The following is a 23,546-nucleotide window of genomic DNA, read 5'->3' as shown; positions in this document are numbered from 1 at the left end:
TTTTATAGATGAGGTAACTGAGGCACAGAGAAGTGAAATGACTTGCCCAGGGTCACAGAGCAGACAAGTGTTGGAGCTGCGATTAGAACCCTTGACCACCTTCTCAACCTGAGAAGGACTCCCAGGACCATATTCTATCCACTTCACCATGTGCTACAGTTCTTTGCACATAGTAAGCACTCAGTAAATACCACTGGTGATGATTTATATCCACCCTTAGTACTTGCCTATGTGTATGTATTCGACTGACTGTTCAGTTCTATTCAGATTCTAGTGCTTGCGAATATTTTTGTCTCCCCCTTTACAGTGTAAGCTCCTTGTTGCCAGGGAACTGTGCATCTGTTGTACTTCCCAGATGCCTAGATGCGTGTATATGGCACATTGCATTCAGCAGGTACTAAGTAAATACAGTCACACATTAATGGTTATTAAAGCCCCAACAATAATTTATTGTTATTTGGTCATTTATTGATAATTTGTGGTTGGTTTTCACTTCCTTGAAAGGTCCCGTGACCTATTAGTTATAATCTATTCTAAATTACCTCTACCCACAACCCCTTCTAAAAAAAAAAGTTCAATTTTTCAGTATTCACTGAACAGCCAGAACCCTGTGAAGGCCGTGTGCTGTTTTACCCAGTTTACAGATGATTAAGTTTTGACTAACTAGCAAACTAAAAGCCCAGTGCTCCATTAACTCAGTGTGATCCCAATCTTTCCAATCATTTCAGCAATCTGTTAGCATATAAGAGCACCACTATAATTATGGGTAAATGTTCCTGTTGCTTTTACTATTATAATGTTTCAGATTACACGTCTCTGTGAATTATGATTTATGTTTGGTTGGGGTATTTGTGTTGCGTCTTTGTTCCTTATTATGTGTTATAAATTCCTCCAGAAGAGAAGCAACGAATGTATCTGTGTTCTACTTGGTAATTCTCCATTGCACCTGGTTTGGAGTATTGTGAGCAGCAGATGCTCAGTAAATATTGTTTTCTGAATAGTAAAAGCAGTAGTAGTATTTAAGTCCCATTTTTCAAACAACCTGAGGATGTTGTTTAATCCTTTAATTCAAGTTTGTATTATACTTCAGTCAGATTCTTTCCAGCTCTCATTCATGCCCCAACTCCTTCACAGAAATGTTTTTCACCACGATTTGTCCACCTTTCTTTTTAAAGGAGGAGTGTAGACTCATTCAGGTGGACCAGCTAGGCCAGAAGATTTTGAAAAAAACAGGAACTTCGTGGAACAGGAAGTACCGTAAACAGCATGGACCCATAAGAAAGGTAAAACATGTAATTACTTAAAGTACCGTGTTTAGAAAATCAAAATAACTCTGATTTAATTTGAAACAGGTTCAAAAAGATTTAGATCCCAAAACATCTTTTTTTTTTACCACCTAGGCCCTTGTTTTTCAGTAATACAGTGAGAATCCTACTGACACACTTAAAGCAGAGAATCAGTGTGGCTTAGTGGATAGAGGATGGGCTTGGGAAACCCGAAGGACCTGGGTTCTAATTCTGGCTCCACCACTCATCTGCTGTGTGACCTTGGGCAAGTCATTTACCTTCTCTGTGCCTCAGTTATCTCATCTGTAAAATGGGGATTAAGACTGTGAGCCCCATGTTGGACATGGACTGTGTCCACCCTGACTAGCTTGTATTAACCCTGGCACTTAGTTCAGTGCCTGGCACATAGTAAGGACCTAACAAATACGCTTTTTTTAAAAATAAAAGAAAGAAAGCAGCGTTAGTATTGCACTTCTGCTGCGGGTTGTTATTTTCCATTTTTGGTCTAACTCTTGTTTACTCTGACAAATTTCTATTATACTCATCCTAAGGCCTAAAGGGAAAGTTTAGCCTTCCTGACCACCCCCCTACCCACCTCCCAAATTTTTTAATTCTGTAGATGAAGGAAAGAGAAAGGCAAGAAAGTTGGGGCTTCTGGAACCGTCATACTTAATCCATGAGGGGCCCTGGTTCCATGTGTACCTCCAGGGCTTTGGTTGGACTATGTTGGTTTAATGAAAAACTGGAAAATGGAAAGACTAGCGACTCTGTCCATGGATTAACTACTGCTTGGGTGTGCTGGCAGCCAAATTCATTCGTTCATTCATTCAGTCGTATTTATTGAGCACTTACTGTGTGCAGAGCACTGTACTAAGCGCTTGGGAAGTACAAGTTGGCAACATATAGAGACGGTCCCTACCCAACAGCGGGCTAACAGTCTAGAGCCAAATTTGTATCCTCCCATTCTGTAGAAGTCCCACGCAGCACAGAGAGAACACCCAAATGCAATTATGAAAAGGATTCCAGTTTTTAATGTCCTGATAGGTGAAAGTGGACCAATGTTTGAACCTAATGTTCTATTAATGTAGCATTTGTTTTCTTTATTCAGTTTCTTTTTTGTTTAGTTTTTACAGAGCCATTCTCAGATATTTCTGCTCAGTTCTGATTGCAGCAAAGTTGGTCTGAAGAAAACACGTCCTTCACAGCAGCCCAAGCCTGACTCTAAAGCACACAATCTAGACAGTTCTCAGAGCAGCAAAGGTCTTCAGTTTCCTGAAGCAAAGGCTGTAGGACCTCTGGAGTTAGAAGATGGCCCATGTGGTCCTCATTGGTTCGATATAAATGATTCCAGTGTCCAACCCATCAGGGAAAAGGATATCAAGAAGCAATTCGAGGGAAAAGAAAGTGCTTACATGTTGTTCTATCGAAAAGCCCGGTTGCAAAGACCACCTGAAGGTATGCTAGATGTTTCTTCCATTTAGTCAGTCATTTTTAAAGAATGGAGTATGTGACTCATTTGGCTTTTGAGCTTTTTTCCAAAAAATAATAATCCAAATAAGTTGCATAGTGGGTGGGTTTGTGTGGATGTGTATGTACAGACTATCTGAAGGAAAGATTACGTATACCATTCTTAGAAGGATACTGCTGATAACTGTGGTGATCAATCAGTGTGGCTTAATGGGAAGAGCACGGGCTTGGAAGTCAGAGGTCGTGGTTTCTAATCCCTGCTCTGCCACTTGTCAACTTTGTGACTTTGGGCAAGTCACTGAACTTTTCTGTGCCTCAGTTGCCTCATCTCTAAAATGGGGATTGAGACTGTGAGCTCCACGTGGGACTGCCTGATAACCTCTATCTACCCCAGTGCTTAGAACAGTGCTGGGCACATAGTAAGTGCTTAACCAATGCCATTATTAGTATTATTATTATTACCATTAGGTGCATCCTGTGTGCAAAACATTGTACTGAGTGGTTAGGAAAGTACAAAACAGTTGAGTTGGTAGATGTGATCACTGCCCACAAGGACCTTACAGTCCACCCGATCACTCTCTGTGCGTACATATGTATCAAAAGGCAAATGACTTTTCATCAGTTACCTCCTCAAGGGTTCACACCTAAGGAGATTTATTTTAAAGTTTCTTCTTTCATTTGTCATTGATTTATGCCACAAGGGTTGTCCAAAACGAAATACTCCATTGGCAATTTGCTCCCCATTAGCTTAGTAAGTTGGCCATGCTTATTTCCCAGCAATCCACACAATGCTGCCTTCGAACTGTCCAAATACTGTGCCATTTGACTGTGAGAAAGTGCTGAGCCCTGGTGTATTCAAATAGAATACTTTCAGAATGGCATAAGAAACATGTCGTCTGTTGCCCAGTTATAGAATTTCACTGCCAGTCACCTGCTAATTTATCTACATCATTCCATGTCACTGTCTGGCTGTTTGGTGTTGCTTTTACTTCTGGTTTCCAATCCATTGAACCTCACAGAGGGAAAATAGTACCTGGAAAAAATATATATTGAAAGCCAGACTGATGGCCAGAGATGCCATTGATCCTTAGAATACTCTTTCATGAAGGGATTTGAGCTGCTAAGGTGCAGCAATCTAGATTTTTTTTTAATTTGCTGTTTTGTTTTGTTTTTCCTCAAAAAGAAGGGGAACTAGGCAGGCAGGGTCAATTTTCACTATACTTAGCCATGGTGGCTCTGAAAATTGGAATCAAGAGGTGGCCAACCCTCTTGAACTAAAGACCCTTAATCAAAAATATGGTACGGAGATGTAGGCGGGGGGCGGGGCTGGAGGGGATGGTGGCACAGTGGAAGTGAGCAAGAGACCACCTGGGATGGAGTCAGTCAGTGCCCCGTCTGCAGCCTGGCTCAAGGGAGTGCTGCTATGTCTAGGAGGGCTAGGACAGCATCACACTGCAATGGCAAAGTAATTTCCATGCTGCAGCATCTTGGTTCCTATTCATTTTCACTCCTGTTGCAGCCACAAAGCAAATGTTCCCAAACTTTTTACCACGAAAAGTAGAACAAATGAAGGAGATTCATATAAGGGCCAGCCTCAGTTTGGCAAAACCTCATGTAACCTTTCAGTTAATCAGCAGGAGCCTGGTGTGTTTATTGAATTAAGAAAGGAAAATGCTTCAGGAATGCAGCTGGTAGAGAGGGATGCTAATTATTTGGGTCAGAGTTCACAGATGTAGCACTTTCCGATCAGGGGGCATATCTACCAACTCTGTTTCATTATACTCTAACGAGGGCTTAGTACAGTGCTCTGTTCACAGTAAGTGCTCCGTATACTAAGTGATGCAGTAGATACAAGCTAATCAGGTTGGACATAGTCCATGTCCCACATGGGACTCACAATCTTAATCTCCATGTTAGAGATAAGGTAACTGAGCACAGAGAAATGAAGTGATTTGCCCAAGGTCACAGAAGACATTGATAGGTCCGTGCTCTAGCTACTAGGCCCTGTTCCTTCTCACAATTGCTGTATCTGAAGAAAAGAGCTTAAGCAGATTTTCTCATCTCTTTGAATGTAGATTCATTTAAATGAAATCTGACTAATGAGAGATTCTTTTCACAGCTCGATCAAATCCAAGATACAGAGTCCCATGCCATCTGCTTAATGAAATGGACACAGCCAACATTGAACTGCAGCAAAAGAGGTAAATTGCATCCACATTCTTAATAAACTGATGCTTTGACAACTGGGTAAGCATGAAGGAGGGTTTCAGATCTAAAGTACCATCCAGCTGGTACTAAATTCTTTTTCTCCCAGGTCATGAAGTTCTTTGATTTTTGTTTTGGAAGTAGCCATTTCCGTTTAGTTACGATCAGACACCTATAAGCTGCTTTGCTCACAAGTTCACTCAGCTGCTGCACCTGACTCTGGGTTGTCTCCAAGTGGGTGACTCTCAGGATCTTTAAATGTAAAGTGTCCACAACTGTACTCCTCTTCTTTCTTCTAAAAACGTCTTTTCTTACTAACTTTCCCATCACAGCTGGCAATGGTGCTGTCCTCAACTCACAGCCGTAGTGTCATCCTTTCCTCTTCAGTCCCATTACCTCTCCCATTCAGTCTGAATCTAATTCCTAGCAGTGCTTCCCTGATTATATTTTCACTGATCCACTCCTTTCTCTTCTTATTTATAGTACCTGATATGTGCTCCCATCCCATCCTTTCGCGATATTGTAACTGTTTCTTTACTAGTCTTCCAACCTCACGTGTCAGCCCTCTTCAGATGCACAAAGCATCTTCCTAAAATGCTAATCAGAGCATTCCATTCCTCCAGGCTTCAGTGACTCCCTATTTCTTCTTGCAAAATCCCCAACTGTTGGGTCAGAGCCTTTCCATGAGCTGCCTCCCTCCTTCTCTCCTATTTGTCCTGTTATATCACTAAACCCCACTCCACTGCATAATAATAATAATGGTATTTGTTAAGTGCTTACTATGGGCCAAGCACTGTTCCTGCTCCTCTGCTCCTCCCAAGTAAATCTCCTAACCATTCCTTACTCTCCAGTCTCCTACATCCCTGTTTTTCCCCCTGCCTAGAATGGTCTACCACCTCAGCTTCACCATTTTCCCCTCTTTAACACCACTTTCAAAGCTTTCTGTAAAACTTCCATCGGGAGATATTCCTCTTTGTCTTCCAGACCCCACTAGTCACGCCATCTTTTCTCAGATGCCTCACTCCCTTTTATAAACCTAGCCATTTATTTGTAACTGCTGATCCATTTGTGTTTATGTCTAATTTCCCTTTCTAAACTATTAACGGAATTGTGTTACCTACGTTTGGGTAGAGTCTACACTTTATAAACAAACCGCTGTTGAGATTGGTACTGACAGGGCTTTTAGAGAAGCCGCTTTGCGTAATGGATAGAGCACAGGCCTGGGTGTCAGAAGGTCTTGTATTTTTATTTCGGCTCTGCCACTTGTCTGCTGTATGACCATAGGCAAGTCACGGATCTTATCTGTGCCTTGGTTCCCTCATCTGAAAAATGGAGGGTTGACATCCTTTGTGGGACCTGATTATCTTGTGTAGAAAGCACTTAAGAAATACCCCCATTATTGTCATCAGTCATTATTGCTCATTTGTCAGAGTTGGTAAATGGCAAGATAGTGGCTTGTGTATAAATCATGTGTTACAATCAAACAATTTAATTTGGAGTATTCTGTGTCCTTGATCTATGTAATGCATACATTGTTGTCAACATTTCAGAATTGATTTTATAGTTTATAATAATGACTCTTTATAGGGCAGACTGTGATTCTGCGTTCAATAACATTGACTTACATCTCCATCTGGGCTCACATTATCATTTTTCTAATGGAGCATTACACCCATCATCGTCTCGAAAAGAGAGCGTGCTGGATTTAACTATCGATAAGAGAAAAACTTTAGGGGATCTCCGACAATCAATATTTCAGGTATTCCGTTTTCTAAAGCAAGGTGAAATTTGGGGTTGACTTCCTAATTAAAGCGCCAGATAGAAGTGTTTTAGTTGGTTGGCTTTATTTACTAAGAAGACCTCTGTCAACTCAGTTTGGAAGAATCAAAGCTGTTTGTCAAAGATAGGGATTTTAAATCAAATGCTTTATTTGCTTAAGAAAAATTGCTGATGATGTTAATCGGAACATATATTATGTAGGGTAGGAAAGCATTCAGTTTCTAGCTTCTAAATGGAAAAAGTTGTTTCCAGAGATAAAAGGGATATGGAAATTTTCAAAATTTACCGCAAACTTAAGTCCCATTTCTCTTTTTACAGTTTCTAAAATCAAGTCTTTGAGTTCTGTTCTCTGAAGAGTTTGAATAGATAAATTCATAAAAATTCTTGGGACAGACTCAGATTCATCTAATAATTTCTTCTAACTTAGAAAATGACAGAACATGCCCCCCACCCCCAATATGGCACCTTAATTTGAACTTAACACAGGTCATAGTCTTGAACTGATTCCATTAATGTACAATTATCATGTTGTAATTGAGCCAGTTGCTTGTAACCATGCCTTTCAAAATCTTCCCACACCTATCCTGTAGCTGTTTCAGCAGGAGTTGGTCCCAGGTCACTTTGACCCAGATATCCCATAAATTCTACGTCAGCCCCAGATCCCCTCAATTTGGAGGCCGTACAAGATTGTGGGTAATTTGAGGTTCACTCCAGGCAACAGCCTATTGAAAAAGAACTCCAGAGGAGTTGGGGGTCATTGTACTGTTGATTTGGGTGGTTACTCATTGTTGCCTTAACCTTGACTAAGAAGAACTCCGTCTCTAGTGACTGTTTAGGCGAATTTATTCCTCTATGCTTATCTTGTTTAGTTAGCAGATAGACTATTTAATTTCTCAGCTATCATCCCTGAGTCAAGTTCAGCAGTCCACTGGACTTTTGAACAGTCTGAGAACTCAGTCGCACTCTTAAGAGTGGAAGGGTAAATGAGTAAATTGCATTTGGGAGCCCATTGTTGGGTAGGGTCTTTATATTGTTGCCGACTTGTACTTCCCAAGCGCTTAGTACAGGGCTCTGCACACAGTAAGCGCTCATTAAATACGATTGAATGAATTTGGGAGACAGGTGATGGATCGTTTGCATTTTGTATGGAAATTCTCTTTGTGCGCATTACTTTTTGTAATTTTTTTTTCCATTAACACTTTTAGATTTTAGAATTTTGGGAAGGAGACATGGTTCTTAGTATTGCAAAATCTGTGCCAGCAGGACTTCACCTTTTCCAAACACTTTATGGTAAGACTCTCATTGAAACTCAGCTGCGTAGGCGTGTAGATAAGCAGTGTGGCCTAGTGGAAAGAGCGTGAGCATGGAAATCAGAGGACCTGTTTTCTAATCCCTATTCTGCCACTTTTCTGCTGTGAGACTTGGATTAGTCACATGACTTCTCTGTGCCTCAGTTTCCTCATCAGTAAATGGAGATTAAAAGCCTGATTTCCCACCTACTTAGACTGTGAGCCTGATGAGGGACTGGGATTGTTTCTCACCTGATTATCTTGTATCTACCCCAGCACTTAGTACAGTGCTTGGCTATGATAATGATTATTATTATCATTGCTGTTATTATTACAGCTACGGAGAAGCAGTGTGGCCTAGTGGATAGATCGTGGGCCTGGGAGTCGGAAGGATCTGGGTTCTAATCCCGGCTTCACCACTTGTCTGCTGTGTGACCTTGGGCAATTCACGTTGCTTCTCTGTGTCTCAGTTACCTCATCTATAAAATGGGGATTAAGACAAGGGAGCCCCATGTGGGACCGTATCCAACTCGATTTACTTATATCTACCCCAGCCTTCAGTACAGTGCCTGTCGCGTAGTGAGCGCTTAACATATACCTTAATTATTGTTATTAGTACAACTAGTAATAATAACTGAGGCATCTGTTAAGCACTTACTGTGTGCCAGGCACTATATTAAGTGCTGGGGTGGATACAGATCGGGTTGGACACAGTTTCTGCCCCACATGGGGCTCACAGACTCATTCTCCATTTTACAGATGAGGCAACTGAGGCACAGAGAAGTAAAGTGACTTCCCCAAGGTCACACAGCCAGCAAGTGGTGGGGCCAGGATTAGAACCCACGGACAATTATTCTTATAAACCTTGCTTTTCTATACCCCAAGTGATCCAGAGGTGCTTAGTATAGTGCTCTACCCCCAGTTAGTGCTCGGTAAATACCACTGATTGATTTGTACACACTTATTACTCTATTCATTTTATTAATGATGGGTATATAGCTATAATTCTATTTATTCTGATAGTACTTGTCCACCTGTTTTGTTTAGTTGTCTGTCTCCCCCTTCTAGACTGTGAGCCCATTGTTGGGTAGGGACCGTCTCTATATGTTGCCGATTTGTGCTTCCCAAGCGCTTAGTACAGTGCTTTGCACACAATAAGCGCTCAGTAAATGCAATTGAATGACCCATGGTCTATCCGCCACTCCATGCTACTACTACTATTAGAGAAGTAGAATTTCAGGCTCCCTGTGGCTCAGAGTCCCAAGTACAGCCATAGCCATAGGAATTATTAGAGAAGGCACCGGTGTCCGCAAGGTTTTGGGGAAGCCTCGTTCTCTGGGTTGCGGGAGGCAGGGAGGGAGAGCTAGTGCCCAGTTTCCCAGCGAGACAGCCTGGCTCACTGGTTGTTGAGTAGGGGTTGGCACCGAGAGCATGCAGCAGCAGTTTTTGTCCCTAGCCCAGCACTTGTGGAGCTCGTCGGGAGCAGGAGTCCTCGATGGTGGCGGGGGGGAAGGCAAGAGGGTTTTTTTGCAGTGGGGTGTTTGCTGGATTTGTTTTTGTTTAAGCACTTACTTTGTTTCGAACACTCTTCCCAAGCGCGGGCATAGATACAAGTTAATTAGATTGGACACAGTCCCGGTCCCTCATGGGGCTCACAATCTAAGTAGGAGGGAGAACAGGTATTGAACTCCCATTTTATGGCTGAGGAAACTTAAGCACAGAGAAGTTAAATAGATTGCCCAAGGTGTCACAGCATGCAGTTGGCAGAGCTGGGATTAGAAGAGTTGCCTTGGGTGCTCTGTTCGGCTCTGGTGGAGGAGTTCCAGGAGCAGGCGAGAGCAGTTTTTATCCCCAGCCTGGCACCCCTGGAGCCTGTTGGGAGCAGGGGTCCTCGATGGAGTGTGGGGGGGAAGGTAGCAGATACCGTGAATGCTTTGCTTAGTAGAGGGGGCCTGAGAGCACACGGCAGAAGCTTTTATCCCTGATCCAGCATGTATAGAATGTGTCGAGAGTAGGGGCCCTCGGTGTTGAGCGGGAAGATCTCCCCTTATTCAACTACAATTCTCAGACCTGCCACCTCACCCACACTCCCTCCCTTCCAAATGGTTTTCTCACCCACCATGTTCTCTGGAACTACGCCATTTATCCCCTTTCACACCCCTCCTGGGTTCCTACCAACCATCCCTTCCCTGGATCCCAAGGGCCATACCCTCAACCTCACACGCTCTACCAATCCCAATGCCCTTTGCCCACTTGTCTTTCTTTTCATCAGTTTTGCAACACCAACTCCCAGCCTGGGTCATCTCCATATATTACCTGTATATATGTTTGTACATATTTATTCATTTATTTATTCATTCATTCATTTACTCACTCACTCACCCATCCATCCATCCACCCATCCACCCATCCATCTATCTATCTATTTATCTATTTATTTATTTACTTATTTACTTATTTATCTTGTACATATCTATTCTATTTATTTTATTTTGTTAATATGTTTGGTTTTGTTCTCTGTCTCCCCCTTCTAGACTGTAAGCCCACTGTTGGGTAGGAACTGTCTCTACATGTTGCCAACTTGTACTTCCCAAGCACTTAGTACAGTGCTCTGCACACAGTAAGCACTCAATAAATACGATTGATTGATTGATTGACTGATCTCCAGAGCCCGCCCCCTCAGTTCCTGCAAATAGTTGAGTGCGGCTAGAGAAAATCCAGGCCTCAGATTCCACTCTTTTCCTCTTTCCACTCTTTCAGCAAATATCACTCAATCAGTCATTTTTATTGACCACTCACTGTGGGCAGAGCATTACACTAAGCACTTGGGGTAGAACACTAAAGTAGAGTTGGTAGACACGTTCCCTGCCCACAGCAAGCAGCCTGGCATAGTGGGTAGAACACGGGCATGAGAGTCAGAAGGTCATGGGTTCTAATCTTGGTTCTTCCACTTGTCTACTGTGTGGCCTTGGGCAGGTCACTTCACATCTCTGGGCCTCAGTTGCTTTATCTGTACAATGGGGCTTAAGACTGTGAGCCCCGTGTGGGACGGGGACTGTGTCCAATTCGATTTGATTGTATCCACCCCGGTGCTTATTACAGTGCCTGGCACATAGTAAGTGTTTAACAAGGGCTACAATTAGTATTAAGAAGCAAACAATCTAGAGGGAATCTACTTCTCCATCACTGACCCCTATGCCCAGGTCTCCACATCTATTTCAGATATTTATCTCACTCCCGAAGGCACCAGTGCTCTCAATCTCTTTCTCTCTTACTACTGACAGCCTCACCAGCTGATTTGTTGACAGAATAGACACTTGGTAAAATTGAAACTTGCATGGACTTGGCAAGTCATCCTCCACTCTTTACTGTCTTTCAGCTCCCGCATTCAGGCAATTCCCATCTCCTGCCAATTCGTCCTCCAAATTATTTCCTGGACCTGCCCCCGTCCTCTCTACCAAAGTAGTGACACTCTGGTTCAAGCTTTCCTATCCCAGTTAGACTATTTTATCAGCTTCTTTACTGATCTCCCAGACTCCAACCTCTCCTTACTTCATTCCATACTCCATGCTGTTGCTTAGATCATCTCCATGAAATGTTTCTCAGCACCCGTCTCTCCACTCTCCTCCAAAACGTCCTCCAGTGGCTGCCTTTCTCCCTCCACATCGAGAAGCAATTCTGTATCAGGGCTCTGTGTCAGCTTTCTCCCACTTATAGGACCGTTCACTCCGTCCACAATATCCCAGCTCTCACTCTTTGCCGCTCCCGTGCTAACTTTTAACTTTAACTTTCAGCTTCCCTCCACTCAGAACATACATTCCCCAACTTCAAAACAGAGTGGCGTAGTGGAAAGAGCATGGGTCTGGGAGTGAGAGGACCTGGGTTGTAATCCAGGCTCCGCCACTTCTCTGCTTTGTGACCCTGGGCAAGTCATTTAGCTTCTCTGTGCCTCAGTTACCTCATCTGTCAAGTGGGATTGATTGGGAGCCCTGTGTGGGGCATAGACTTGTTTCCAGCCTGATTAGCTTGAATCTCCCCCAGTGCTTAGAACAGTGCCTGGCACAAAGTAAGTGCTTAACAAATGCCATTAAAAAAAAAAAGCTCTCCTAAAATCCCACCTCTTTCAGAGTGCCTTCCCTGATGAATTCTCAACATCCATAGTCACAGCAACCATATAACTTATATACCCATTTAACAGCTTTTATGCATCGATCTGTATTCATTTGCCAATTCAGTCTTTTTTTCTGAAATTTCACCCTGGTGTCACTACAGTAGCTATCTGCTCCTTGTCCTTCCTAACACTCCCACTATTTGAAAAAATTTTTTTGTATGTGTCTGTCCCCTCTTGGTTTGTAAGTTCCTTAAGGGCAGGCAGAGTGTGTTTTACTTCTGTTGTGTTTCTTAAGCCATTAGTGCAATGTGTTGCACTAAATAAGCACTCAATCAATACCACTGATTGATTGGTTTAGCTGACTCTCCACATTAAAAATCAATTAATCAGTCATATTTATTCAGTGTTTACTATGTTCGGTAAACATTTGGGAGAGTACAACAGAGTTGGCAGACACATTCCCTGCCCACAATGAGCTTACAGTCTAGAGGGGGAGACAGACATTAATATAAATAACTAAACTATGGATATGTATATAAGTGCTGTGGGGCTGAAGGAGGGATGACTAGAAGGTACAAATTCAAGTACAAGGGCAACGTAGAAGGGAGTGGGAGAAGAGGACTTTGAAAAAGTCCCTGTAGTAAAAACATGCCATCATTATTATTATTATTATCTAATCTTATTTAGGCTTCTTAAGTGACCCTGGTTCAAAGAGCATCAGCCTAGCCAACAAAGTTATTTTCCTTCTAGATCCAGTTGGCTAATGGGACCAGCTGGGGCCCTTTGTGCTAACGTCACAATAATTAGCTGTCTGTATTATGGATAGCAAAGTACATTGAATGCCCACTTTTGACCAGATTGCAGGGCATCAATAAGATAGACATTGGTGTTGAAAAATCACGAAGTTGACAATCATGAAATGAGAAATGTTCAATATTTTTTTCAGTGTTGTTTTTCTCTTGCTTTACTAAAGTGCCATTGTAATTGTCCTTCATTCAATTTCAGTCCTTACCATCTAGTTTTTGGTGTTTATCATGTAATATATGGCAGGTCTATGTCTTCCCCAGTGCAGAGTGTATAATGTATGCAATGCATTTACAAATATTTTGTTTCTGATGAGCGAACTGATGGTTCCATCTTTTCAGGGGATGAGCTAAGTTTGCGTGGAATTGAAATTGATGATGGGGAAGACATCTTTGTATGGAATGGGATGGAGGTAACACCAACACTAACATTTCTACAAACACTTATTGCATTTATCTTTTCAAACAAGTGAAGACGAGATAATCCACCTATGAGGAATATCATATTTAAAGAATCGTGAGTGGGGAATACAAAAATTGGGAAACTCCTACTTCATTTAACTAATATATCCTGATAATTGCATTGCTGGTCTAATCAGGGTAAAATAATAAATATATACCATAAATTTAAACATAGAAATGAAATTATTCAATTTTTATGCCTTTTCCTCTTAGAATATATTCAGGATAGATGATATGTCCTGTCATCCAAGTTGTATGTACTCTTCTGCTATTTTTGTACTCTTCCAAGCTCTTCCTATGTGCAGATCACCGTAGTAAGTGCTCAATAGATTCCATTCATTGATTTCTAGCAAACTGTTAAATAAAAACATTTGCTAATCAATGCTGGTAAGGGTAAAAAGGTTAAGATAGACTGTGTTTTTGTAAAGCTGGGATCTGAATAGCCTTCGTTATTATTTTGCAGGTTAGTGGGGAGAAAATACCAACTGGCGTGGACTCTGTACCTGTGCTCCTGACTGTCCTTCGACCATCAGAAAACAGTGAAGGAGGAAAGGTTCAGCAGTTGACAGAATCCCAGCATGTCTTTCCAGCCAATGCAGCCATAAGCTCCATATGCACAGCCCTGGCATTCCCAGCAGGGAACATCTGGATGAACAGTGCCGGATCCAATGTCACCGAGTTAGAGAACTGGAATGTTATTCTCTATGAGGACATGAAAAAAACTATCAGGGAATGTGGCCTCAAAGATGGAAGTTTGATTCTACTTCTAAGATCTAACGACTGTCAGGAAAGGTACCTCACAATTCACTTTCAAATGTCCTATCGTCACTTTCTTAGCTGACATTTAGAAAGTCATATTTTATTTTGAAAAATCCCTCACTTTTCAATTTTTGGTATTGTTTTCCCTCTGATTTTGCTCATTCATCTGTTGTACACTAGTTTGAGAGAATGTGAGTAAAATGTCTGTAAATGAGACACATTACAGGAAGAATTGTTGATTATAGAAGTGATTTGATGTGTATGAAATCAGAGTCATTTGGTGAATGCCCTTACAGTCAGTTCTTCCATAATGTGTGTTGTCAGTACATGTTTTGGATAACATGTGACGGTAGAGCCAGGGAACGTTCTACTGACAACACACGTCTGCCTGGTTACAGCACAGTTCAGTGTTGAAAGAAATGATTGTGCGCACACATGCTTTTGGACTCAGGGTAAGTGCTACGGTGCAGATTGTCCTTAATGTGGGAATCTGCAGAGCGCAACCTCTGCGTTATAGGAGGACTGACTGTATTACTTCACTGCTTGTACACATATATATGTACATATATTTGGTACACACGTTCTTTATGATATTTGTTAAATGCTTACTAAGTGCTGAGCACTGTTCACATATGTATGTATGTATGTGTGTTTGTATATATATTCATTCAGTTGCATTAAGTGCTTACTATGTGCAGAGCACTGAACTAAGCACCTGGGAGAGTACAATATAAGAATAAACAGAGGAACATTCCCTTCCCACAAAGAGCTTACAGAGTAGAGATGTGGCGGGTGGGCGGGGGGGATGTGTGTCTACACATATACACACATACACACATATATATTACACATACACACACACTTAGAGAAACAGCGTGGTTCAGTGGAAAGAGCACGGGCTTGGGAATCACAGGTCGTGGGTTCTAATCCCACCTCCGCCACTTGTCAGCTGTGTGACCTTGGGCAAGCCACTTAACTTCTCTGTGCCTCAGTTCCCTCATTTGTGTAATGGGGATGAAGCCTGTGAGCCCCACGTGGGACAATCTGATTACCTTGTATCTACCCCAGCGCTTAGAGCAGTGCCTGGCACATAGTAAGTGCTTAACAAATACCGCCATTATTATTGGTATGCAACACATTATTATTAGTATTACACAAACACATATATACTTGTGAGAAAGACGTTTGTCTAAATTGCTCAGAGTGTTTTAACACCTTAATACGGGATGGTCCAGACCTCATGAAGTGCCACAAACCGGAAACACGGTGTGGCTGAGAGCCTCCGATCCAAAAGGCTGAGAGCCCAACCCCAACCTCAGCATTCAAGTCGTAGTGCGTGAGTCATTTGTGCGCAAGCCACACAGACAGTGAGGAAAAGTCGTGTAAAGCTTGCAAGCCTTGGTTCACCCCTGCAGCCCGAGGACTCCGACTGCATGTAAAGCAGAAGTAGCCTGGCCTAGTGGATAGAGTAAGGGCCTGGGAATCAGAAGGACATGGCTTCTCATCCTGGTTCCACCACTTGCCTGCTTTGTGACCTTGGGCAAGTCATTTCACTTCTCCGTGCCTCAGTTGCCTCATCTGTAAAATGGAGATTCAGACTGCATGTCCTACGTGGGCCGGGGACTGTGTCCAACCTGATTAGTGTGTATCTACCCCAGCGCTTGACACATAGTAAGCGCTTAACAGATATCATTGTCCATACTGTTATGTACACCTATGACAGTGAAAGCTGTGTATTCTGAACCTTTAACACCCAGAAGATGTAATAACCAGCGGCTCCGTTATTCCCCTGTTATGTGCCAGTCCCTTTCTGAGGGCCAGTTCCCTAACTTAACATGAGGATCCTAATGCTCACCTGGCAGGAAGAAGTCCCTACTCACTCTTCCTGCCATGGTAGGGACTTTCTTAGGGCTGTGGGCTAATACGTCTTGAGCTTGCCCAAGTAGCTTTGCTGCCACCATCCTGGGGCTTAGACTTAGAGACTTAGAAAAGCAGCGTGGCTCAGTGTAAAGAGCATGGGCTTTGGAGTCAGAGGTTATGGGTTCAAATCCCGGCTCCGCCAATTGTCAGCTGGGTGACTTTGGGCAAGTCACGTAACTTCTCTGTGCCTCAATTACGTCATCTGTAAAATGGGGATTAAGATTGTGAGCCCCCCGAGGGACAACCTGATCACCTTGTAACCTCCCCAGCGCTTAGAACAGTGCTTTGCCATAGTAAGCACTTAATAAATACCAAAAGAACAAAACAAACAAATTAGTGTCCTCAGAAAGCACAGGAAACATTTTTGAGGTTCAGCTAATGCGGGTGGGCTGCTGAGATTATAACCTCCTTCAGGGTAGGGATCGGTTCTATCTATTCCAGTATACTCTCTCAAGGGCTTACTATAATACTCTGCACACAGTAAGCACTCAATAAATTGATTGGGAGCAAATGTCAAATGCTCAATACTTTCCCTGCGTAGTAAATTTTGGTGAAATAGCAGATTCAGTACAAGCACACTGTTTACACCCTCTCTTTGATTATAAGCAGATAACTGATTTTTCCAGGCAGAACTGTTCTGTGCTGATGTAACCTGGCTAGTAATGGCTGTCCAACGCATTGTAACTTTCCATCTGTGATGGGCCTTGAGGAGTAAACGAATTCCAGTGCTGGAACTTTCTGAAACTTTCTTCCTTGAATGCGAGAGGGACCAGCCGGCCTCAAACCATCGCATCCAAATACAAGAGCCAGTTGTCATTTTCATCGAGTGATTCGAAGGATAGATAGAGAATTGTGATTTTGTCTTCTTGGAGGACACCTCCGTCAAAGAGAGAATGAGTTTCCAATCAATCAATCGTATTTATTGAGCGCTTACTATGTGCAGAGCACTGTACTAAGCGCTTGGGAAGTACAAATTGGCAACACATAGAGACAGTCCCTACCCAACAGTGGGCTCACAGTCCAGAGATCAGGATCTGTTTGGGAATTGGTTAAGTCAGCCTGAATGCATTCTTCTGAGCCTTTTGAGATAAGCTCTCCTCTGAACTTGATGAAGATGGTATTTGTTAAGCAGTTACTATGTTCCAAGCACTGTTCTGAGCACTAAGGTGGATACACGCTAATCAGGTGTCCCACGTGGGCTCACAGTCTTAATCCCCATTTTACCGATGAGGTAACTGAGGCAGAGAGAAGTTAAGTGACTTGCCCAGAGTCACACAGCTGATAGGTGGCTGAGCCGGGAGTAGAACCCACGACCTCTGACTCCCAAGCCCGGGCTCTTTACCCTAAGCCTCGCTGCTTCTCTACCAAATGATGAGGGCAGAGCAGAGAGAAATCCTACCAGTCAGATCAATGAAGTCTCCCATCAGGAACAACGGTTGAGCTGTGAATCTTCAGGGTCAAGGATCTTGTAGGAAGGAATTGCTTAAAGGGCTAGTAGTTTGTGGAGTACCACAACACTTTCTCCCCTCTGCCAGTCATGTTCCCACTGGGGGATGTGCATATGTGCTCTTTGATCCTCTTAGCAAGCTACAGGCAGAATTGGGGCTGGAATCCAGGCCTCTGATTCCCAGAGCAGCGCTCTATCCACTGGACAAGGAAGAGTATCGTCCATGGCATTATGATTTGCTGTCTCATGGGACAGGACTTTCAGGGACTGTACCCATCAAATATGTGAGCATAGACACTTCCGAGTCTTAACTTATTTGTCAGCATCCTCTTCCTAGGATAACTCACCCTGGAGGAGTGAGTTAACTGGAGGAGAGTTCACCTCCTCCAGGAGGCCTTCTCAGACTAAGCCCCCTTTTTCCTCTCCTCCTCACTAACCCCCCCCACCCTACCTCCTTCCCCTCCCCACAGCACTCGTATATATGTACAGATTTATTACTCTATTTTACGTGTACATATTTGTTATTCTATTAATTTTGTTAATGATGTGCATATAGCTATAATTCTATTTGTTCTGACGATTTTGACACCTGTCTACATGTGTTGTTTTGTTGTCTGTCTCCCCGTTCTAGACTGTGAGCCCGTTATTGGGTAGGGATTGTCTCTATATGCTGCCAACTTGTACTTCCCAAGCGCTTAGTACAGTGCTCTGCACACAGTAAGCGCTCAGTAAATACGATTGAATGAATGAATGAATAACTGGTCTCTGCAGTCCTTCCTACAGAAACAGTTTCCTCAAGGGAATTCAAACTTTATGTAGCTTTCTCAACTTGCACAACTCTTTTGGACCAGAATTTTTGAATAACGCGCATGCTATTTATAGTAGAAATACTGTAGATATGTCTAATGGTACCTGTAGCTGAGTTAGTGGAAAGAGTGTGGGCCTGAAAGTCAGAGGACGTGGGTTCTAATTCCGGCTCCACCACTTGTCTGATATGTGACCTTGGGCAAGTCACTTAACTTTTGTGTGCCTCAGTTACCAGTAAAATGAGGATTAAGACTGTGAGCCCCATGTGGGACAACCTGACTACCTTGTATGTACCCTAGTGCTTAGAACAGTGCTTGGCACATACTAAGCGCTTAATAAATATCATTATTATTATTATTAAGCTAAAATGGGACTAATGCTTTTCAGGCATTTACTGCTGTTTAGTTTTTTGATGGAAAAAATTAGATCAAGTTGTTGATTATCGTAGGATGTTTTCTAAATGACAGAAATTTTCTACATGAAAAGCAATCCATAGAGTAAGCTTTGCAAATACTCCAGCCCAAGGAAAAAGAGAGGAAGTAGAGAGAGTGTATCTAGAAAGACCTAAATAAGGCTTGCCAATGACACAATGACTACAGTAATGGGGACATTTTGCTACAAGCCTTCTCCAAATAAATATGTATATATTTTCCTTATTCCATGATATGTCATAAATATAAAGTGGCTCTTAAAACATGTAATTTTGTCCCCAGCTTGGTGTTGGAAATGGATAATCTGACTGCTTTTATATGTGGAAGCCCCTGCATACAAGTTAAAAATTTATCTAACCTGGAGTGTGAAAAAGATCCAGTTAAAATTCCTGCAACTTCGGAAATGGTAAGTAGAAGAAATTACTCCTAGATCGATTAACTTTTAAGTTTTCAATAAGTGATTTGTTTTGTTGAATGACATATTCATCGAAGATTTATAATTTTTGTAAAAAACCTTTGTTTTGAACACTGCTCTGTTTAGTTGGAGTGCAGTGAAAGATCACTAAATTAGACCAAAGAATCCAGTCTAAATGGGTGAAAAGTCTCTATTGTGTATTTTTAATGCAGTTTTCTTACTTTCAAGAAGAATCTGAATCAAAACCTAAGACCTCTTTCGGGGTCCCTTCCATCTCGGGTGTGCTGTGATTCCATAGATTCACTATCTTAATCCATCTCCACATCTAACTTCAAGAGAAATTCCATCAACACCACCTTTGTGTTGTAGTTGCCAGCAAATAGCAAGAATTAGACCCTGGAATCTAGTCAGTCCATAAGTATGGAATCCGTGGTGTTCACATTTCAACGTTTGTTAGGTAAAACAGGAGAAAAAAGGACAGTATGGGGTACCTAAGTAGCCACAGTGTGGAGATCTGAAATACGGAAACCATAAAGCAAGTATAGAAACAAGTATACAAGTATAAAAAGCAGCGTGGCTCAGTGGAAAGAGCACGGGCTTTGGAGTCAGAGGTCATGGGTTCAAATCCTGGCTCTGCCAATAGTCAGCTGTGTGACTTTGGGCAAGTCACTTCACTTCTCTGTGCCTCAGTTACCTCATCTGTAAAATGGGGATTAAGACTGTGAGCCCCCCCATGGAACAAGCCGATCACCTTGTATCTTCCCCAGTGCTTAGAACAGTGCTTTGCACATAGTAAGCACTTAATAAATGCCATTATTATTATTATTATAGAAGAATCATTCTAAAGACTCAGTGATGTAAAGCCCCAGAGGACTTATTATAGCATTGGACAGATGGCAACAGCAACAGAAGAGACCAGTCTGGTATACAGCAATTAGAAAGGGAGTTTCTTTTAGGTTTGAGAAAATCATGGACAAGAAAAGAGAGAAATAAAAATGGTGCTAGGCACTCAGGTAGCAAATGTGATAATTCTGCAATTTACAATCTTTTTATGGTACTTTGTATTGTACAGAGCAGCAGCTTGGCCTGATGGAAAGAGCATAGACCTGTGAGTTGGAGGACCTGGGTTGTAATCCCGACTCTGTCACTTGCCTGTTGTGTGACCCTGGGCAAGTCCCCTCACTTCTCAGTGCCCCAATTTCCTCATCCTGGAAATTAAATACCAGTTCTCCCTCATACGTAGACTGGGAGCCCTTATGGGACACGGGTCTGTGTCTTGCCTGGTTATCTTGTACCTATCTTAGCGCTCAGTACAGTGCTTGATGCCTAGTAAGAGCGTAACAAAAACTACAGTTATTTGTATGCACCTGGTCTGAAAGGGGTGGCCAATCACAAATTAATCATCAGTCACATTCAGTCATATGTAGAAGACCAACATCATTCTCTTTGAACCCTGAAGGGCAGCAGGATAGGTAAACTAAGGTACCATGCTGGGAAGCTTCATAGCCTAGTGGAAAGAACATTGGCGTGGGAGTCAGGGGATAATAATAATAATTATGGTATTTGTTAAGCGCTTACTATGTGCCAAGCACTGTTCTAAGCGCTGGGGAAGATACAAGGTAATCAGATTGTCCCACAGTCTCACTCCCCATGTTACTGAAGAGGGAACTGAGACATAGAGAAGTTAAGTGACTTGCCCAAAGTCACACAGCAGACAAGTGGTGAAGCCGGAATTAGAATCCACGTCCTTTGACTCCCAAACCCGTGCTCTTTCCACTAAGCCACACTGCTTCTCTAATTGCATTTCTTCCCCATGTCTTCTGTGTGACCTTGGGAAAGTCACCTAATTACCCTGTGCCTCAATTACCTCATCTGTAAAATAGGGGTTTAGACTGAGCTCCACATGGGACGTGAACTGTGTCCAACCTGATTCACTTGTATCCACCCCAGTGCTTAGGACAGTGTCTAGTACATAGTAAGGGCTTAACAGATAACAATAAAAAATATAAATAGTTTTGAATAAATGTGTTTTCTTACTTTGATCCTCATGCCTCAAACCTCACTTTTAAGGTTTTATGGATTGTTAGGCTAACCTTTCCTTCTCTTTGGGTCACGTCCAAGATGCAAAGAGTGTTGGAGTAAGATTAACCCTGTTTTTTTGTCTTTATTGAGAGTATCCAAAATGATCAATGTGTTAATCATAGTTTTCTGTCCTCTAATCCAGAATTGTTTCATGACAGGTGGTATAGTCCTGATCTTGGGCTGAATAAAATAATTCTGTTCTGAACAATGTTATGATATGTTTCATTAGATCTAGTTCTCTCTTCAGCCAACAAGATGAGGAGAAATGATTGAGAGGAAGGAAAGTGGCTGTTTAAACATATTATAATACTGGTTCTTCAAGGCCATAATTTAAAAACTGAATAGTATTTATAATTTCTAGAGCCAAAGTCATATCATGGATCAAGAATTAGAGGTGATGTCCTGACTTTCCTGACCCTCCCTTCTACAACCTCTTTCTCCTGCGAGTCATTAATAAATTTGTCCTTTTTTGTTTCTGGCATAGGTGATGTTGGATATTCGAATTAAAGCTATAACAGAATTGCAACTACCAGAAGACCTAGGTAAATATTTATTTTGAAGTCCTATCTGGAACCTTTATTAACAATTGTGGATTAGAGAAAGAGCCAAACAACAACGCTCTGAAGGAAAGGAAATGTAATTTCTCTCTCTACTGTGGATCATCATCAGTAGCAATTTCTGTGCACTGGAACATAATGATGAGGATAAGACTTAGTCCCTGACTTCAAAGAGCTTACTCTCTAAGATTAGGAAGCTTGCACTTCAAGTGTGAGTGACAACAATTCTGAAATGATAGAAACACTTGCTTCCCACTGAATAGTATTCCAAGTCATCTACCTTTTTTAAGGAAGTGACTATTTTATTGATTCTGTGGGAGTTGTTGAGGCTGATCACAATTAAAAGGCAAGGAGTGGAGGGTGCGTTTTCTCCCGTCTTGTATAGGTGCTCACAGAAAGAGGCTTCTCAGTGGCAGAGCTGTCCAGGGCCAGTGTGTGTGGAAAAAGCCCAAAGGGATATGAAGCAGCATGTCGTAGTGGACAGAGCACGAGCTTGGGAGTCAGAAGGTCATGGATTCTAATTCTGGCTCCTGCATTTGTCTATTGTGTGACCTTGGGCAATTCACTTCAGTTCTCTGGGTCTCAGTTACCTTATCTGTAAAATGGAGATCGGGGCTGTGAGCTCCACATGGGACAGGAACTGTGTCCAACCCGATTTGTTTGTATCCACCCCAGCCCATAATACAGTGCCTGGCACGTAGTAAGTGCTTAACAAATACTGTAATTATTACTATTATTTTGTCATAATGGATTGAAGCTTACTATTAACTAGCAGCCTTGAAACTTCTTCATGTGATTTACTTCTTTCAGTTCACCAACCTATTGTCTTTTCTTTCTTTTTTTTTGTAGCTGATAATAGCTGTTTGAGGCCAATTAACAAAAAAGGAAAGCTTCTTCCTCCCGGTAAGCCTTTCAAAACTATAAGAATTAATCAATCATTCTTATTTATTGAGTGCTTAGTATGTGCAGAGCACTGTTCTGAGCACTTGGGAGAGTACAGTACAACCAACATGGTGGGTATAATCCCTGCCAATAACGAGTTTAGAGACTAGCTGGTGAAACAGACAGTAATATAAATAAAGTACAGATATGTACACAAAGTGCTGTGGGACTGAGGGAGGGGTGAATATGGGGTGCAAATCCAAGTGCAAGGGCAATGCAGAAGGGTGGGAGAAGAGGAAATGAGGGTGTAGTAGGGGAAGGCCTCTTGGAGGAGATGTGCTTTTAATAAGACTTCGAAGGTGGAGAGATTGAATATCTGTCGATGTGAAGAGGGATGGCGTTCCAGGCCAGAAGCAGGATATGGGTGAGGGGTCAGTGGCAAAATAGACAAGATCGAGGTACAGTGAGTAAGGTTGGCCTTAGAAAATCGAAGTGTGTGGAATGGGTTGTAATAGGTAATCAGGGAGATAAGGTAGGAGAAGTTGAAGTTACACCATCTCTCCTCAGTTATCTTCTATAATTGATTCCTTAGACAATAGTTGAGGAACTCCGTAAATCAGTCAGTAGTACTTATTGAGCACTTACTGTGTACAGAGCACTGTATTTAGTGTTTAGGAAAATACACTGCAACAGTGTTGGTAGCTGGTAAAACAAAGATTATTTTGAACAAGGACATTTCCAGTACTCTTTCTGAACGTCTCTACTCAGAATACTTTTCATCCACCAGAGTGGCAGTTGTCTTTTTTGTTATATTGAGTCCACCTTCCTAGGTTTTTTTTCTTTA

The 23,546-nt window shown here is 42.2% G+C and overlaps 1 protein-coding gene across 1 annotated transcript in view; it reads left to right on the top strand.

Annotated features, from left to right (window-relative positions):
* The window catches only part of USP40 (ubiquitin specific peptidase 40), a 76,004-nt gene that overhangs the window by 26,997 nt on the left and 25,461 nt on the right, over positions 1 to 23,546 (top strand). The window contains exons 10-19 of the mRNA XM_038748941.1: positions 1,176 to 1,283; positions 2,411 to 2,741; positions 4,873 to 4,954; positions 6,546 to 6,717; positions 7,943 to 8,027; positions 13,283 to 13,353; positions 13,866 to 14,194; positions 19,049 to 19,172; positions 21,748 to 21,805; positions 22,670 to 22,723. Of these exons, the coding sequence (XP_038604869.1) occupies positions 1,176 to 1,283; positions 2,411 to 2,741; positions 4,873 to 4,954; positions 6,546 to 6,717; positions 7,943 to 8,027; positions 13,283 to 13,353; positions 13,866 to 14,194; positions 19,049 to 19,172; positions 21,748 to 21,805; positions 22,670 to 22,723 (1,414 nt within the window). The remainder of the gene's footprint in view (positions 1 to 1,175; positions 1,284 to 2,410; positions 2,742 to 4,872; positions 4,955 to 6,545; positions 6,718 to 7,942; positions 8,028 to 13,282; positions 13,354 to 13,865; positions 14,195 to 19,048; positions 19,173 to 21,747; positions 21,806 to 22,669; positions 22,724 to 23,546) is intronic.

This window comes from Tachyglossus aculeatus, chromosome 7, assembly GCF_015852505.1.
Source record: "Tachyglossus aculeatus isolate mTacAcu1 chromosome 7, mTacAcu1.pri, whole genome shotgun sequence".
Taxonomy (NCBI): Eukaryota; Metazoa; Chordata; class Mammalia; order Monotremata; family Tachyglossidae; genus Tachyglossus; species Tachyglossus aculeatus.
This window is presented reverse-complemented; position numbering and strand designations above follow the sequence as displayed.